At 39.3% G+C, this 17653-nt stretch overlaps 2 protein-coding genes across 4 annotated transcripts in view; one reads left to right on the forward strand and one right to left on the reverse strand.

Moving 5' to 3' along the window:
• dda1 (DET1 and DDB1 associated 1) overlaps positions 1–4480 on the forward strand; it is a 12588-nt gene extending 8108 nt beyond the window's left edge. Inside the window, exons 4-5 of the mRNA XM_057840259.1 lie at positions 2834–2895; positions 2978–4480. Coding sequence (XP_057696242.1) covers positions 2834–2895; positions 2978–3082 — 167 coding nt within the window. The 3' untranslated portion in view covers positions 3083–4480. The remainder of the gene's footprint in view (positions 1–2833; positions 2896–2977) is intronic.
• Positions 4481–6757: 2277 nt separating this feature from the next.
• Positions 6758–17653, reverse strand: part of ano8b (anoctamin 8b) — a 74306-nt gene continuing 63410 nt past the window's right edge. For all 3 annotated transcript variants that reach the window (XM_057840252.1, XM_057840255.1, XM_057840253.1), the window contains exon 19: positions 6758–14904. In XM_057840252.1, coding sequence (XP_057696235.1) covers positions 14164–14904 — 741 coding nt within the window. In that variant the 3' untranslated portion in view covers positions 6758–14163. The remainder of the gene's footprint in view (positions 14905–17653) is intronic.

Below are 17653 nucleotides of genomic sequence, written 5' to 3' on the forward strand. Positions count from 1 at the left end.
CTGTGAGTCGATTGGATTACTGTTTCTTTGTGTAGATTATATTTACTCCGTTTTTTTCTACTATAATGAGGACCAACACGGTAGGACAGTATAACCCAGAAACGTCAATGGCGCGACAACGTGGCCGCCGCGAGAACGCAGTGAAACGCGGGCGTTAAAGTCAATCAGCCAATGCACACCAGTCGCAGTGTGGCCGCGTGTTAGACGCATCTCAGAAGCGGCTCAACACTACGCACGCGAAAAGAACGGCAGAGTTTATTATTTGACACGAGCCGCAACCCTCCTGCGTCAATACTACTACCGGTAGCTAGGATCGGGCAGACCGGAAGTCACTCGTGTAAAAATATGGTGGATCCGGTCGATTTTCAAACTAATATGCAATCGTAACACACTTTTTGAGTCCATCAGATCTCTTGAGTGGTAGATCGGGGCACAGTTGACTTGTCTTTGTTGATTTACGGCTGTCTTCTCTGCTATAATAACAACCACCGTGTTCAATACAAAACCTTCCTACCACAACAAAACAAGTAAGAACTAATATTCACATAGGAACTAAAGTTATACAACATAAATTATACAATATAAATGCATACTACATCACATTTGTAAAATATAAACACATAATAAAATAAATAATAGCCCATTAAATAAAATAAATTGAAATGAGCTAAAACACCTGTAATTAACTCATATGCTCCCGGAACCGTATAAATACGTTTTATTTTTAAATGCTCAACTGTCCCGCAACCGTATTTATACGTCTTTTGCGTTTTTTTTTAATAAGAAGCATATATAGCCTCCGCTGTATCTGAGAAACAAAGAAAAACGCTCCAAACCAATTTTAAAGCAATAAAACTGGCCACTGGAGGGCAGTAACGCATTTTGGAAGACTAGACAAGCCGATTCAACAGCAGTGAACGGCCGGCCAGCATTGTCAAAGCGCTGGCGGATTGAGCCCAGGCGGCGCTCCGTCCGGACAAAACAACGAGAGGACGCCTGGTGTCCGCTGGACGATCGTGCAAAACAAGTGAAACCCCCCGTGGAGCGGCTCGCCTAGCAGACCCCGCAGAAATGCAAAAAATAATCCATTTTTGTGAGACAGACAACGATGAGGGAAAAGTTTACACAGCTGACGTGGCGACAACGGCGTCATCTCGGCGACAAACCGTCATCTCTCAGTCGTTGTGTGTGAATAAATTGTTACTATTCTATCTAAAGCTCTATTTGTCTGGTTGTTCATAGTATTTTGTAAAAGGAAAACATTATTCAGATGTTTGGGATGTAACTAATGCAAAAAATAGCTTTGTTAAAGTCAAAGTTATGTTTGAAATGTATGCGTTTACAAAAAGCTCATTTTCTCCGTTTTTTCATCAGAAATTGGAAAATTGCTCAAACTAAGCTATTTTCTAATGCTGATTTCTAAAGAATGGAAAAAGATACGAACTTACTTTTTTTTTTCTGCTGAAAGAAGAGAGTCCAATCTTTCTGTTGGTGGGTTCAAAGTTTATATAGCAATAGAACAGAATTTTCTGTGGGGCTTGCAAAATCAGTCAAAATCCAGAAAAAACGGCCGGGAGCGAACGGCCTTGCTCTGGTGAAAATGGCTGGGAGTGAAAGAGTTAAATACTAAGAATAATACAGATCCTGCTTACACAATGAAATTTATTAATTTCTGTGTGGTGCTTTAACTTGAGAAAATCCACCAATAAAGCTTTTGAAAACTGTTCATAACAAGAAAAAATATTAACTGAGGCATTTCATTTGTAAAATACATGTTAAAATCTTTTTCATTGGGATTGCTTTTCTCTTTAGCACAGGACTTCTTTTTTCTTCTTTCAGAAAGAAAGCTTACCAATACCCGGGGTCTGAAAGGCAAATTGTTGTTGGATTATCTTCAAATACCCGCTACTTTTTGAGCAGAATTCTAGCTTTGTACAGGCTAATGTTCCTATTGTTGAAAGCACAAAGGTGTGTAATAAACAACGAGCACATTCATATTTTGCATTTTGTTTTCTTACTGTACCGAAAATGAACCGAACCGTGACCTCAAAACTGAGGTACGTACCGAACCGAGATTTTTGTGTACCGTTACACCCCTAATATATATCGTGTAAGCTTCAGCTCAGGTATTTTAATTTTTTATGTTCCTTATCCGATTACTCGATTATTCGAAATAAATAGTTCATCGATTAATCGACTACTAAAATAATCGATAGCTGCAGCCCTATTTCGCATGAACGAACGTTCCCAGTCTAAATGGATTGGGCGTCGAGCACCGTCAATGGCAGCCTTAGAGTTACCTGAGACGCTATTATGGTGGAAGATTTTGGTAGCAACATGTTGGTCCCTTTATTTTTCTTTTTTAAACACTGACACCTTTTAAAAACTATATCTCTATTCTCGGCAGGAGCATATCGATAACATTTTGGGATACAAAGTATCACAGTATGTCACCATTTCGATATTTTGTCACACCCCTATAATAATGTGTTAATAATTTCACACCTAAGTCGCACCCCCAACCAAACTATGGGGAAAATTTTTTTTAATTAAAAACTGCGACTAAAAACTGCGAAAACTAAAGTAATGCCTTAGGGACGGTATGACAGAAAATTTTTGCATTTTTGAAACCGTGACATTTTCATACCACGGTATACCTTGAAACCGGTTATCCGCACATGCCTACCTGCCACCATTCTTTAACTGAAAACGTTTCATTTTTTTCTTTGCTGGGATCTTATCCTAGAAACTTGATGTAACTGGGGTCAAATGTTACCTTGATGAGTGTTTGAGAGGGACAGTTTTAAATTCATAGTTTTTTCCCCCCTCTCAGTTATTGTCACAGAGAAAACCAACATCCTTCTGCGCTACCTCCATCATCAGTGGGACAAAGAGGTGAGCTTGTTTGGAAATTGCTTTCCTTGAGTGGATGCTGAGCCTCGGAGCACGATCACTGATCATCCCTTTTGATGTACAGAATGCAGCAAAGAAACGGGAACAGGAACAAGGGGAGGGTGACAGCCCTGCACCTCCAAGAAAGATCGCCAGGACAGACAGCCAAGAAATGAATGAAGACTCATAAGTGTGAGCGTTTGTTTGCGTGTGTGTGTGTGTGCAGGGCATAGCCAATCAAAACAAATTCAAGTAAGAAAAGGTATTCCCACTTGAGTGACGGCTTCTGGCTATACCTCTCATAAGGTAGGCGTCTAAGAGTGCTTCACTGTGAAGAAGTAAAGTAAATCCACACTTTGAAACATTCGTAACAGCTCTTTGACAACTAAGACTCAGAGGTGTATTTGCCATTTGTTGTTGGGATATGTGTACTGTATAATGTATGTTTGTATGCATGCCGAGCTGCGTGTATTGTGCTGTACATGTGAGGTAACCGATTTGTTGAAAAGGCAGGTTTAAAGTGGGCGAGAGACTTGACCAGTCTAGTCTTGAATAGCGTCTCTATTTGACTTCTGCCGTTCTATTGTTTATTGTTCGAGTACAGCGCTTCCTGCCTGCCAAAGTGCCCCCCCTTTCAGTTTTACTGCCCACTCTGTAACAATAGCGATGTTTTCCCCGCTTTTTGAATCCACACACACACGAGTGCACTGTGAAGAACAGCACAAAGTAGAAGCGCCGTTCTCACGTATTTTTCCAGTGCAGCGCTCAATTATGTTTTGGCTGTTTTTTTGTTTTGTTTTTTTAAATCCGCATCTCCACGAAAGCATCTTGCGCCTACCATCTAAGCAAGAAAGGTTCGTACAAGCTAATTTTGGATTTCCGGGTCTGAGTAAATTGTAACAGACTACAGTTTGTGTAAATAAATGTCAATTTCATAATTTAATTTAATGTGCACTTGTTAAAAAAAAGTCTATTTAGGTACATTGTAAGAAAACTACAGTTAACAGCCTTGGTGCAGAGTAGACTTGATCCTGGCCTTGCCTGTTTTTTTGTTTTTTTTTCTTTTTCTTTTCTAATGGCATTTGTGGATTGTTAGCCTTAGAGGCCTTACGACTGGTCGTCACGGTTTGGATCCTGTTGTGTTCCCGCGTCAACTTTTTTCTTAAGTAGTTTGATGCTGCTGGGTTCAAAAAGATTGTTTTTAGCATGCAGTCAAATGCAGTTGTCATCCAGACTTGTTTTATCAGTTCCTTTTACTGTTCATTAAAATACTGAATAAAGATATGTACAAGTTTGTTTGATGGGGATTAAAACAATGTGGTCTGTCATCTTGCTACACGTTGTGTAAATATCCTGTCAGTTTCAGGCACAAGACCATTTTATGCTTCTGCTAAGACTGTTGTACAACACCTGAAGCCTTTTCCTCATCTTATGTGTTAGATCAGATGTTTTTTTTCCCCCCTAGCTTTGCTGAAATAAAACTGGACTGACATAATTTGGGTCGCATGGTGCTTTTTTTCCCCCCAGTTAGAGGTCTTTTGTAGACAAGGGCGTAGGTTTGCATAGGGACGGTAGGGACATAACACTACCAACTTTTCAGGATGCTCTAATTGTCCCCACCAACTTTTAAGCAACCTTATTTGCATTATAATGAGTTCAGTACATGGGTAGTTTAGATTGTCTTCCCATAAGTTGTAAGGATAGAATTGACCCTACCATTATTAAATGAAGTACTTTCATTATGTTCAGACTTATATTTAACTCTTTTAACTTGCTGAATGTGCCAGTCCATTTTTTCCCCCTCAAACACACGTTTGATTGGCTGATGACTAGAACGCCCACATTCACACAATATGGGCAGAAATACATGTCAACATTTTCCGACCCCTTTGAAGAGGAGGGATATTAGTTTTTTTTCGGCTAGCAGCAGCAGCAGCCACTGTAAGTAATGTAAAAAGAATTAATTGTTGTGGAGGTGGGGAACACACCACTAATTTTGCTACTGAAAGTCTGACCTCCCATAGTTAGCATAACATTAATCTGTGTGAACTTGCTAACCTGTAAAACTCGAGTAGAAAGATGCTTAGAGGTGTCTTTCTGTACGTTTTCTACTCAACATTAATTCAACTCTGCATTTTGTGTATTTTTTTCCCTGATTAAAATGTATGTTCTACATAGTTTTAAAAAATATTTTTATTTGCAGCCTATGCACATTTTTTTTCATTCATTTTTTCCTTTATATGGAGCAAGTATTTTGACAAATGACTTTTTCCCATGAAATTTTTTTTTCAATTTTTACGTAGGATCTAGCTATTTTTAGGAAACATACCCAATCGGTTTGGTTTAATTAATGTCCCGTCCCCAGCAAAAAGTGTACATGCAGGTAATGTTATTATATCGTCCCTACCAATGTTGAGACCAAACCTACGCCTTTGTTTATAGACATTAGTTGTTCATTCTACACAGCAATCACAACACACAGAATTCATTTGCAATAGTTTTATTAACTATCAACTTTAGATCTTACAAAAATATGACAAAATAAAACATAAATAGTCCAATTTTCCAGTTGTCTTTAAAATATTTTTTGTACAGTGGTACATTGGAAGAGCATGATCTGTAAGTAATCAATAGATAATGGATGTTGACAACAAAAAGTTCACCGGCTGATTTTGCATGAAACCATGTCAATGTTAACCCTTTGTTATTTTACCGCATCAACTTTGCTGCAACAAAAGGCTAGAATGAATACATTAAGTGGTCTATGTGATTCTTAACTACAGTATGAACTTGTGGTTTCCCTGAAATCATAGTGGCCATAACACTCGTCTTGCATGAGTATTTGCATTGTTCCATTTTTTTCCCATTTGATTGTCCTACTAATAAGCTTTTAAACAGACTATTTAACTATTGGAGGCATTAGTTGATGCAATAATTTAAGTTTTAGGAGCTTAAGCCCTGCTACACATTCTGATTTTTCATTTGCCCATTTTAAGATTTTAAAACGGATGATTCATGAATGTCTCCCAGCCTGTTGTCATAATCACCTTTAGATATTTGAACACATACATAGCTTGAGAACATGCAACCTATTCCCATACTGCATGTCAGATTTTAGCAGGAGCAACACAAACTTTTTTGTGTTTTCTATGTGCACGGGCAATGAAGTTGATCGACGTATGCAGACGCGACTCATTGTAACTTTATTATAATTTAGTTATTAATTTATTTAAATTCTTGATGCTTTGTATCACTAAAGTTGTTTTACCTGACTAACAGACATGTTAATATGCTTAAAAGCACTGTTTTGTCAGTACAGTATCAAAGCTATTGTAAGAACTAAAGTGATTTCGCATATCTTCAAGAAAAGTGTAAGTGGCTTAATATCAGTGCTAACAAGAAACTGAAGAAACAAGGATAGAAACTACAAACTGGATTCCAAAAGAGTTTGGACAGTATACAATTGTGACTAAAAACTGAATGCAGTGATGTGAAAGTGCCAAATTCTAATATTTTATTCAGAAACCATATAGATGAAAGTTCAAACGTTTAAACAGACAAGTAGAATTCTAAAAATAAAAATGTGTTTTTAAATTCCATGGAGTCAACAAATCTAAAAACAAAGCCTTTTTCATGACTGAAGTAGCCCCTCCTCTTCTTACTAAAGTCTGGGAACTGAGAAGACAAAGAAGAAATAGGAATGCTGTCACATCTTTGTCTAATACTGCTTTCTTGGCCATACCTTTTTTCCACACCTACAGTGGGGCAAATAAGTATTTAGTCAACCACTAATTGTGCAAGTTCTCCCACTTGAAAATATTAGAGAGGCCTGTAATTGTCAACATGGGTAAACCTCAACCATGAGAGACGGAATGTGGGGGAAAAAAAAACTGAAAATCACATTGTTTGATTTTTAAAGAATTTATTTGCAAATCATGGTGAAAAATAAGTATTTGGTCAATACCAAAAAGTTCATCTCAATACTTTATTATGTACCCTTTGTTGGCAATAACGGAGGCCAAACGTTTTCTGTAACTCTTCACAACCTTTTCACAAACTGTTGCTGGTATTTTGGCCCATTCCTCCATGCAGATCTCCTCTAGAGCAGTGATGTTTTGGGGCTGTCGTTGGGCAACACGGACTTTCAACTCCCTCCACAGATTTTCTATGGGGTTGAAATTTGGAGACTGGCTAGGCCACTCCATGACCTTGAAATGCTCCTTACAAAGCCACTCCTTTGTTGCCCTGGCTGTGTGTTTGGGATCATTGTCATGCTGAAAGACCCAGCCACGTCTCATCTTCAATGCCCTTGCTGATGGAAGGAGATTTTTCAAAATCTCTCGATACATGGCCGCATTCATTCTTTCCTTTACACGGATCAGTCTTCCCGGTCCCTTTGCAGAAAAACAGCCCCAAAGAATGATGTTTCCACCCCCATGCTTTACAGTGGGTATGGTGTTCTTCGGATGCAATTCAGTATTTTTTCTCCTCCAAACACGACAACCTGTGTTTCTCCCAAAAAATTCTATTTCGGTTTCATCTGACCATAACACATTCTCCCAGTCCTCTTCTGGATCATCCAAATGCCCTCTAGCGAACCGCAGACGGGCCTGGATGTATACTTTCTTCAGCAGGGGGACACGTCTGGCAGTGCAGGATTTGAGTCCCTGGCGGCGCATTGTGTTACTGATAGTAGCCTTTGTTACTGTGGTCCCAGCTCTCTGTGGGTCATTCACTAGGCCCCTCCGTGTGGTTGTGGGATTTTTGCTCACCGTTTTTGTTATCATTTTGACACCACTGGATGAGATCTTGCATGGAGCCCCAGATCGAGGGAGATTATCAGTGGTCTTGTATGTTTTCCATTTTCTAATTCTAATTGCTCCCACGGTTGATTTCTTTACACCAAGCGTTTTATCTATTGCAGATTCAGTCTTCCCAGCCTGGTGCAGGTCTACAATTATTTTCTCTGGTGTCTTTCGACAGCTCTTTGGTCTTGGTCATAGTGGAGTTTGGAGTGTGACTGATTGAGGTTGTGGACAGGTGTCTTTTATACCGATAATGAGTTAAAACGGGTGCCATTAATACAGGTAACGTGTGGAGCCTCGTTAGACCGCGTTAGAAGAAGTTAGACCTCTTTGACAGCCAGAAATCTTGCATGTTTGTAGGTGGCCAAATCCTTATTTTCCACTCTTAATTTTGAAATAAATTCTTTAAAAATCAAACAATGGGATTTTCTTTTTTTTTCCCCCCACATTCTGTTTCTTATGGTTGAGGTTTACCCATGTTGACAATTACAGGCCTCTCTAATCTTTTCAAGTAGGAGAACTTGCACAATTGTTGGTTGACTAAATACTTATTTGCCCCACTGTAGGTGAAAAAACTGGACTGCCGGCTGGCCATTTCAATACCTGGATCCTTTCCCTATGTAGCCATAATGTTGCACTTAATACTGTGTGTGGTCTGGCATTATCCTGTTGAAAAATGTAAGGTCTTCACTGAAAGACGTCTGGATGTTCCGTGTTGTTCGAGAACCTGAATATACCTTTCTGCATTGACGATGCCTTTCCAGCTTGCACACGCACTCATCCAAACACAAATCCTCAAGGATGCAAGCTTCAAAACTGAGTCCTGACAATTTAGGGTATCCTTTTCCTCTTTAAAAGGGTGTCTGGAAGAACTTCGAATCGCAATTCTGACCAAAGAACAGTTTTCCACTTTGCCACACTCCCAGAGAAAACATCTGCGTTTCTAGGTCCTGCATAGAGTCTTCTTTGCACTGAATAATTTAAACTGGCAACGGCGGATGGCGCCGTGGATTGTGTTTATCCACAATGGTTTATGGAACTATTGTTGAGCCAATTCTGTAATTTCCTTTACAGTGGCAGTCCTGTTTGTGGTGCAGTGCCGTTTAAGGGACAGAAGATCATGGGCATCCAGTATGGTTTTTCGGCCTTGACACTCACATAGATTTTTCCTTCATTTTCTGAATCTTTGTATGATATTATGCACTGTAGATAAGTCATCCCCAACCACTGATTGGGTCACCTGGTACCAGGCGGCAAGAGAAATAATTGTTTCGAACCACATGCATATGAGGCCATCGACGCTCAAGTATGGAGATCAGGAGCCCACAGCGCGCTGCACCTCAGGGTTGCTATATCAGAAAGACGGTCTCCAGTCCAATCACAACCATAAGCGGATTTTAAGGGGGGGCAGCCCCCCGGTGGGCGAAAAGTGTCATTGCATGTAATCTACTTTCCTATATATATAAAAGTTGTAAAGCAATAAAACTGCAACAAAAATGAATGAAATGAACAAAAAAATATATTTTTATAATGGGTCAAAATTATTTTAGACAAAAATGTCCAAGCCAAAATGTGGCCCAAACAAAAGTAAACATTACTTCATTAAAAAAAGTTGCTTCAATCAAAAAAAAAAAAAAAAAAAAAAAAAAAAAAATCAAAGAAAAATAGCTTTCACATGCATTTTTTTGGGGGGGGAGTTTCAAATTTTTTTTGCGTTCACATTTTTTTTTCCTTTGATTGAAGCGACATTTTTTTTGGTTGAAAATATATATTTTGATTGAAGCAACTTTTTTTGATTGAAGCAACTTTTTTTGGGATTGAATAATAATGACACAAATCTACCTCCATATGGCTCCGCCCAGGGGATACAATTTTTGACTGGGGCAACTACATTGGCACAACACCGGCGGGCGTACTACATTCAGTGAATGACGATCTTGGCGAAAAGTATTGCCTAAGCAGCCTGATTTAGAATTCCCCTCAAGAATGATGGGAAACAAAATTGTTATTATAAATATTCTTTTAAGTTAATTTTATTGCTGACACTGTGTTTTGGGGTCATCAACATGTTGTTGACCCCTGCCCCGAAAGTCAAACTCCGCCTATTATCACAACATAAATATAACTCGCCCAATCTGTCAAAACTGCTGCACCTACCAAAAATAGTACATTTTCTTCATCTGTGATGTATTTGGCACTTCCACATCATTGTATTCAGTTTTTTATTATGATTTGTATATTGTCCCATCTTTTTGGAATCCGGTTTGTATTCATTCTTCCCAAAATTGCAGTTTGATGTTAACAGGGAACGAATTGGTCCTAAAATAATTTCATGAAGTTACCCTTGGATGAGGAGAGTATCCAGTAGACATAATGAACAACAAACACTGATTTTTACAGGTGAGTGTCCTCTATTATTGCCAAAATGCTTTACCAGTGATAATGTCGTGGCAATGCATAGGTAGACTAATATCTCCCAATCCAGATTTTGATACCTTTTAAGCAGGGGTGAAAGTGGGCCGGAACAGTCAGGAAAGTAGTTCCGGTATAAGATTCAGGGCAGGAATGTTGTTTCGGTAGACGGTGCTTTGATTCCGAAAATATGACGGCAACTGTCAAAACGCTATGTAAAAAAAAAAATTAAAAAAAATGCTAAGCTGCCACATCTACCAACATCAGATTTACATACACAAGTGTTAACAACAAGCATAATAAAGTGCTTGTGTAGCGTAATCCGTTTACACCAATATTTTTTATTTTATACCACGGACGAGTCTGACGATGAAGAGTCACGTCAATGTGCGAATGCACACAGCAAAGCAAAACGCCTGAACTAATTTATCCGTTCAATTGGCTGACATACTGACATATGATCAGCACAGATAGTTAGCTCTGGTTGGTTCAAATGTGCATGTTTTCTGAAACAGAAAAAAAAAAAAAAAAAAAAAAAAAAAAAAAAGGTTGAATTGATGCGACAAAAAAAGGGTAATGCATCATACAATGGATTAAATCTTTAAGAGCAACGAAAAAGTTGAGGAGGCTTATTTATCATATTTAGTTTTATTTGCTCTGATCGGGAGGTTCAGAACATCTTAGCTGTCAATGTAAACTTTGGACTTATATTTGTTCATATATGTTAGGCTACTTATTCATTTCCTTATGATTTAAAAAAGTCAATGTTTGCGTGATCTTCAAAATATATTCCATTTCACTCTGCATAATATAAGTCATTTGTACTTATTTTTCTGAATGTATGTTACTTATATCATTATTATTTAAAAAAAAAAAAAAAAAAAAAAAAAAAAAAAAAGGAAATGTTTACATAAACTTCAATTTTAATATACATCCTATGTTCTTAAGTAGTTAAAATTGAGATTTGGCATTTAGTATGTGAGGAAATGAGGGAAAGTAAAAATTAGGAGATGAAGGTTGGGGTTATTGCTGTTTTTGTTTTGTAAATCATTGAAAAAATACAATTTTAAATGAAAATCAGTTTTTGTATGTGTTATAGAAATAACAGTGCTAAAACCGTTTTCTTTGCATTTCAGCAGTTAAGAAGTTTGATCCCCCACCCCCCCAAAAATTAAAAATTGATTAAAATAAATAAACACAATTCCTGGCTCCGTGGTGACCTTCACGTCGGGGAGTTCCGGCAAGAAATTCTAGCCACTTTCACCCCTGCTTTTAAGTGAGGATGGATTCCCAACTTCAATCTGCTGTGGCACATTAGTATGCCTTGTGAGATAATCAGGTTCTCCATGACATCTTAACGCAAGTTCACTATAATTCTTCCAAAAAAATGCAATCAATGTTTTTTTTTTTCATCTAGTGATGCCAGTGACATAATTGAGATGAGGATTTTTGCCATTTCAACTACATGTCTTAACTCAAATGTTGGGAAAGGGCCCGTCTTTCACCAATGCTACTGTCACCTATGTAAAAATAAATTGTAACAAAAAGTCTGGCGCCATCTGTTGGCCAAAGTGCAGAACAGAAAGATGTAACAAAGCATCAGTTTGTATTCGGATACCAGTATCACATGAAAAAATACCACTTTGGTCCAAACTAAAACTATTAGCACGACTACAGAAACGAGAGCGCCTTTCAAAAATAAATATTCTGCTCGTGTACTGTGTGACAGGAGGAAATCCATACAGTCCAGTTTGCATAATGATGTGAAGAAGGCTGCCGTCTCCTGCTGAGTGATGTAGCGTTTAGTGCAAAAGTAACTTGAATTTGCCGCTCACTAACCAAGTGTGTTTAGACATTGTGAAATGGAGAACCAACCGTCTGTGAGAGGAGGTCAATGGACCAGCAACAGGTCGGCATTTGCTCAAAGTTTTTTTTTCTTTTTTTGCACTTCTTTAATATCTCATTTGAGAACCATTGACAGCAGGACGTATGAATCTATTAACTCTTGTCTGCAATGAAGCCCATATTGCCACAGAGCTGAGAAATCACCTCCGCTTTGAAAATAAAGCTGGTAATTCATCGAGGATGGACGTTGAGGGAGGGGTTATGTCATACTAGAAACTGCAGCATTACTCAAAATTAAACGACTGATTAATATTGCTTTTCAATTATTCCACTTACAAAAGAAGGGCCAACTATTTCACAGTAAAAACAAGACCATTGTCTAATATTGATTTGTGATGGTGAAGAAACACTCATTTAGTTCAACCAGACATCCCTTTTACGTGTTTTGTCCTTTTCCCCATTCTGGACTTTTTTGAACGATGTTCACAATTGGCCACAGTAGAAATTAAGAATCACAGCTTTTTGCTTTGAAGGCTTAAAAATATAAGAAACGCAGCTCATGCATTTCTTGATGTATTGCGAACATGATTGTGTGCCTTGCAGTCAGATCCGTAAATATTAGGACATTTACACAATTCTTATATTTTGGATCCAAACAATGATTTGAAATGAAACTAATGAAGATGTGCGTCAACTGCAGATTTTCAGCTTTATTTGAAGGGTATTTATATCCAAATCATTTGAATGGTGTAAAAGTTTCTTTACGTGCCTAATACTTTTTAAGGGAGCAAAATAATGGTGACAATTTGACACTCATAAATCAAACGTTCTCATTTTAACACTTTGCAAAATCCTTTGCAGTTTGAAGTGTATAATGCGTAAACATCGGCAGATGCTGGATTTCATTCCCGTTGACGTTCTGTCAAGCTGAAGACTGCAACGTAAGGGTAAGTAAGAACTGGAAGGAACTTAAGACAGTTTTTTTTTCTTCAGTTGAAATTCAGGCTCATTCGGGTTCATGTTAACTAAATGACTTGGCCATTGCATTACATTCTGCTACTTTTAAAAAACAAAACAAAAAACGGGCTTTTTCGCAGTATTATTCAGGACATTGTGCATCTACACTGTGAAGTGCCATTCAATGGATTCTGTTGCATTTGGCTGAATATGACAAGATAATATTGCTTGAAATTATTCAAAAATCACCCTACAGTTTTTACCCTGCCAACTGGCGACCATACACGCCAACCTGGCTGTAGAACAGCTGAGCAACCAATTGTCCTATTACTTTGGGCCTTTCAAAAAGTGGGAGTCATGTAGTCTACACTAGGGGTGTGACAAAATATCAAAATGGTGATATATCATGATACTTTGTATCCCAAAAGGTTATCGATATGCTCCTGCAAGAATCGAGATATCATTTTAAAAAGGTGTCAATGTCTTAAAAAATGTTGTTGTTTTTTTAAATTCACGTTCACAGTCATTCTGTCAGATTTTCAGGGCATGTATAGGTCACTTGCTATCCATTTTAGGGAATTTCCAGGTCATTTCCTGTTCTGTAACACAAAATGAACAGGAATTGACCCATAAAATACCCCAAAATCAACAGGAAGTAACTGAAAATCAACAGGTAAATGACCTTAAATGGCCCAAAATTACCTCATTGCCTGGCATTGGCTGCCACTGACAGCCATAGACGTTCAATTGGACGTCTACCAGTGATAAACTCATTCCAATTCACAGCCGAAGCTTGTTTTTCTGTTTATTAGTTGTTTTTAGAATATCCTACAAGGATTTCCTGACCAATGTATCGATAATCGTTGTATCGCCATATCGTCAGATGATCGTTATCATGAGATTTGTATCGCAAAACGTATCGTATCGTGAAGTACCAAGAGGCTCCCACTCCTAGTATACACACCATTGAAAGTCCTATTATTTAGCTGATTTGGATGTAAATCGCCTTAAATTAGCTGAAAGTATAGAGTTCAAAGCACATCTGGGTCCATCGTTTTGTTTAGAGGCAAAAAGATGAGAACTGTGCTCATGTCCCAATTTTTATGGACCTGACTTTATGTTGTGGCATGAGAAGAGTGGTAAGATCGTTCTTGTAAAGCCTATTTTGTTGTTCAGGACAACCAAAACCCTCAGGAATAAATTTCAACTTTTAAGTTTTACAAGAGACGTTAGTTCTTTAGCAAAGGAGCTACTAAACCTTTGGGCCAAGAGAGTCAGATTCATTTGAATGTCCGTTCTCGGATCCTTCCCGCGCAGGCAAGGGGACCTCATCCAGAATTCCGTTTAAATCGGACCTGCTAACCGGTCTCTCTGAGATCTGTGACGATGACAATCCCTCGCCCGATCTGGGCAGTGGCGCCCCGTTGACGCAGGTCCCTGCTTCGGATTTTCCAAAATTAAACAATTTGCCAGGATTGAAGGCTTTGCTGGGTGACTGAGAACGCTCCTGTGAGCTGCTACCTGATGATGAGGATGATGCCGTCGTCCCGTTTGTGGCTGATGAGGCGCTCGGCATAGAAGTCGTCGCAGAAGCTGCCATAGACTCCTTCTTGTTCTCGGGCGATTTGAGGAATTTGAAGCTGAGGAAACCTGGCAGCTTTGCTTCAGTGGGTGATTGAGGGGAGCGAGCGCCACTTGAGGAGAACTTGCTCTGCAGCGGAATGATCTGTTTCAGCTTCATCACGTTGTTGTTGGCCAAAAGGGAGCTGGGCCTCTTGGGTTTTTCCGACCCGCCGCTTCCACCACCTCCACCGGGGCGCGATTTGCCACTATGGCTTTTGTCGTGGTGGTGATCCCCGGAGGAGTCGCCCTTGGTGTCCTCTCTATCCCTTTCTCTACGGGCCATATGCTCCACTTGCCTCTGCCTCTCCTCCTCCTCCCTCTTCTTCCTCTGCAGCTGCTGGTAGTGCTGCTGAGCCTGACGCTCATGCTTCTGCAGAGGAAGGGAAACACAATCATGCGTTACTGCTGCAGATGCAATCAGATTAGAAAGTAATGCTTCTGTTTTGTTAGGCAAATGGAGAACGAAATGTTATCCTGTGCGAATAGAACTTGACCAATGGTTTTAAACTCTTACCAAACAAAAGTTATATTAGCTGTAATTAAAGAGTATGACAACACCTGGGGAAATGCTAATATTCCATCATTTATCCATCAACGCATGCCTTTTGAATTCATATCATGCCACTTCGTGTAATTACATACATCGCAACACCAAGAAAATGATAGAAATTAGGTCGATTGTCAAGCTAAAAGGACCCGTCCCCGAGATGCCGGAAATCCAGCATATTGTGTGCGTGACGTCACTTTCAGGAAACAGCCGGCTCAGTGCTTAGTACTGAATGGCGGTGATGATGGCGGACAATTTTGTTTCTGTTTGCAGCGACGAATCCGACGTAACGAACATTCTTCTAATGGTGACGAGGAGAGTTATGAACCTTTCTTTGATGTTTTGGGTTATCAATTTGAGCCCAAACGAAAGCCAATGCAGCCTAATGAAAGGATCATTGAGGGGAGCAATCACACTGATGAAACACCGGCGGCAACAGAATCACTGAATGGTTTGTTTTGCATTTCTTTTTGTGAAGCTGATACACCGTGACCGCAAAATAAATTAATGTATAGAATAATTGTCATTTAATAGCTATCATCGGTTTCGCTCTGCCAACCGACACAAATATGAATGGGATTAGAGCAGGGGTCCCCAACCTTTTTTGCACCACGGACCGGTGTGATTTGAGTCTTTTTTTCACGGACCGGTGTCCTGTCAAATTTTGCACCCTTATAAAATTTTGCTCCCAAAGATTTTGTGGCGGTGAAAAAAGCCCTCTTTTATATTCAGTTGGACTCTCAATGTTATCCAAAGGTGCTAAAAACTATTTACATCACAAACATACATGTGCAACACGGAAATGGCGTAAATTAACGCTTAACGACACGGCGAAGTCGTTAAGTGAGAGGGCTATGTGCAGTTGTTGTGTGCGCCTTAAAGTGCTTGTGACACGAAAAAGCATGTTTATTTCATAATACACGCGGTATTTTATGCTCCTGAATGATATGGACCGCTTGGATGTGTGTGGAAGCGATCGCTATATTTATTTAGTTTTTTGAATCCCGCGCCAGGAAAATGAGTGACTTCCGGCTTCGGTCTCGCATTGAGGAGGAGGGCGCTGTGACGTGTACGGTAGAAGACGTCCTCTTCACGCTACAGTGTACTGTTGTGTATGAGGACGAAGGATTCAGCTGATTTTGCGGATTAATACTTTTATTTTTTGCATCACGCCAGCCAAACGGCTGCAGAAAAATCATTCTGTATGCGGGAGAGGCGTATGCGCCTTTTTGGAGTTTCAAAAGGTTCCCATTCACCGTGGATATTTACTGTGGGACCATTGGACTTACAAGGAAGTGAGTAAACATCTTGTTTTGTATTATGTCAAATACGAATACAGTGATTACAAAGTAAACACTATAAAATTCCTTTAAATAAAGGACTACTTACGTTTGATCATTGATAGGCATGTAAAAAGCTATCCTCACGCTCATTAGCAGTTAGCTGTTAGCACGTTAGCTACACAACAATTCCAGCCACCCTCCTCCAGGGAACGAACTGTAAATTGCTCTCCGCCGGGCGGTTTGCCGATCCGCAAAGAAACTCGACAACCGGGTCGTCATGTCAAATAATCCAGGCTAGTTATGTGTGATTTTCCACTTCGAAGACTTTGAAACATCCCTCGGTTCGGGTTAGCATGTCGGCTAGCTGTCACTCCTTCTGGTCTGTTTACATTCTCCGAAGCCGGTGAAGGGAAATGACATATGTCCGATTTAGGTGTCATAAAATATCATTCGGCAGGTGTGACAGTAAAGGTAAAGTCGACTGTTTTGACCATTATGGAGTAATTTTGCCATGTCGTCTTGAATAAATGGATTTTTATTATTTTATATTCCATTTAGCACAAGTTATTTGTCATGACCATGCCATTTATTTAGCAATTGGGGAAAGTACTTGGGTAAAAAGAATATCCTGTAAAAATATTGAAGTAAAGAGACAGAAACAATGACATTTTGCCGCTCTCTTCGTCGCGTTTTCCTCATTGTGAATAGTTCCCCCTCGACAGGCTGACTGGTCCTTCTCAAGCCATTTATATAGCTATTGGGGAAAAATACTTGGATAAAAAGAATATCCTGTAAAAATATTGAAGTAAAGAGACAGAAACAATGACATTTTGCCGCTCTCTTCGTCGCATTTTCCTCATTGTGAATAGTTCCCCCTCGACGGGCTGACTGGTCCTTCTCAAGCCATTTATATAGCTATTGGGGAAAATACTTGGATAAAAAGAATATCCTGTAAAAATATTGGGAGTAGAGAGACTGAAACAATGACATTTTGCAGCTCTCTTCGTCTCATTTTCCTCGTTCTGAACAATTCCCCCTCAATGGGCTGAATAGTAAAACCGATGAGCCTAGTCTACCGCTGACATCATCCACCTGTTGGGGACGCTAAAGCCGTATAATTGTAGGCGTGGCTAACCGGCAGATTAAAAGACTAATTTCTCGTCATCTGCGCTTTGCTAAATTGTTGTATATGGTCGAATCGTCTCAAAATATGATTCTAATTCACATAATAATGCCATTTAAGACTTTTTTTCTCGTGTCGTATGCTCTTTAAGTTAATATTCCTTTCT

The sequence above is a fragment of the Corythoichthys intestinalis genome, chromosome 7, assembly GCF_030265065.1.
Source record: "Corythoichthys intestinalis isolate RoL2023-P3 chromosome 7, ASM3026506v1, whole genome shotgun sequence".
Taxonomy (NCBI): domain Eukaryota; kingdom Metazoa; phylum Chordata; class Actinopteri; order Syngnathiformes; family Syngnathidae; genus Corythoichthys; species Corythoichthys intestinalis.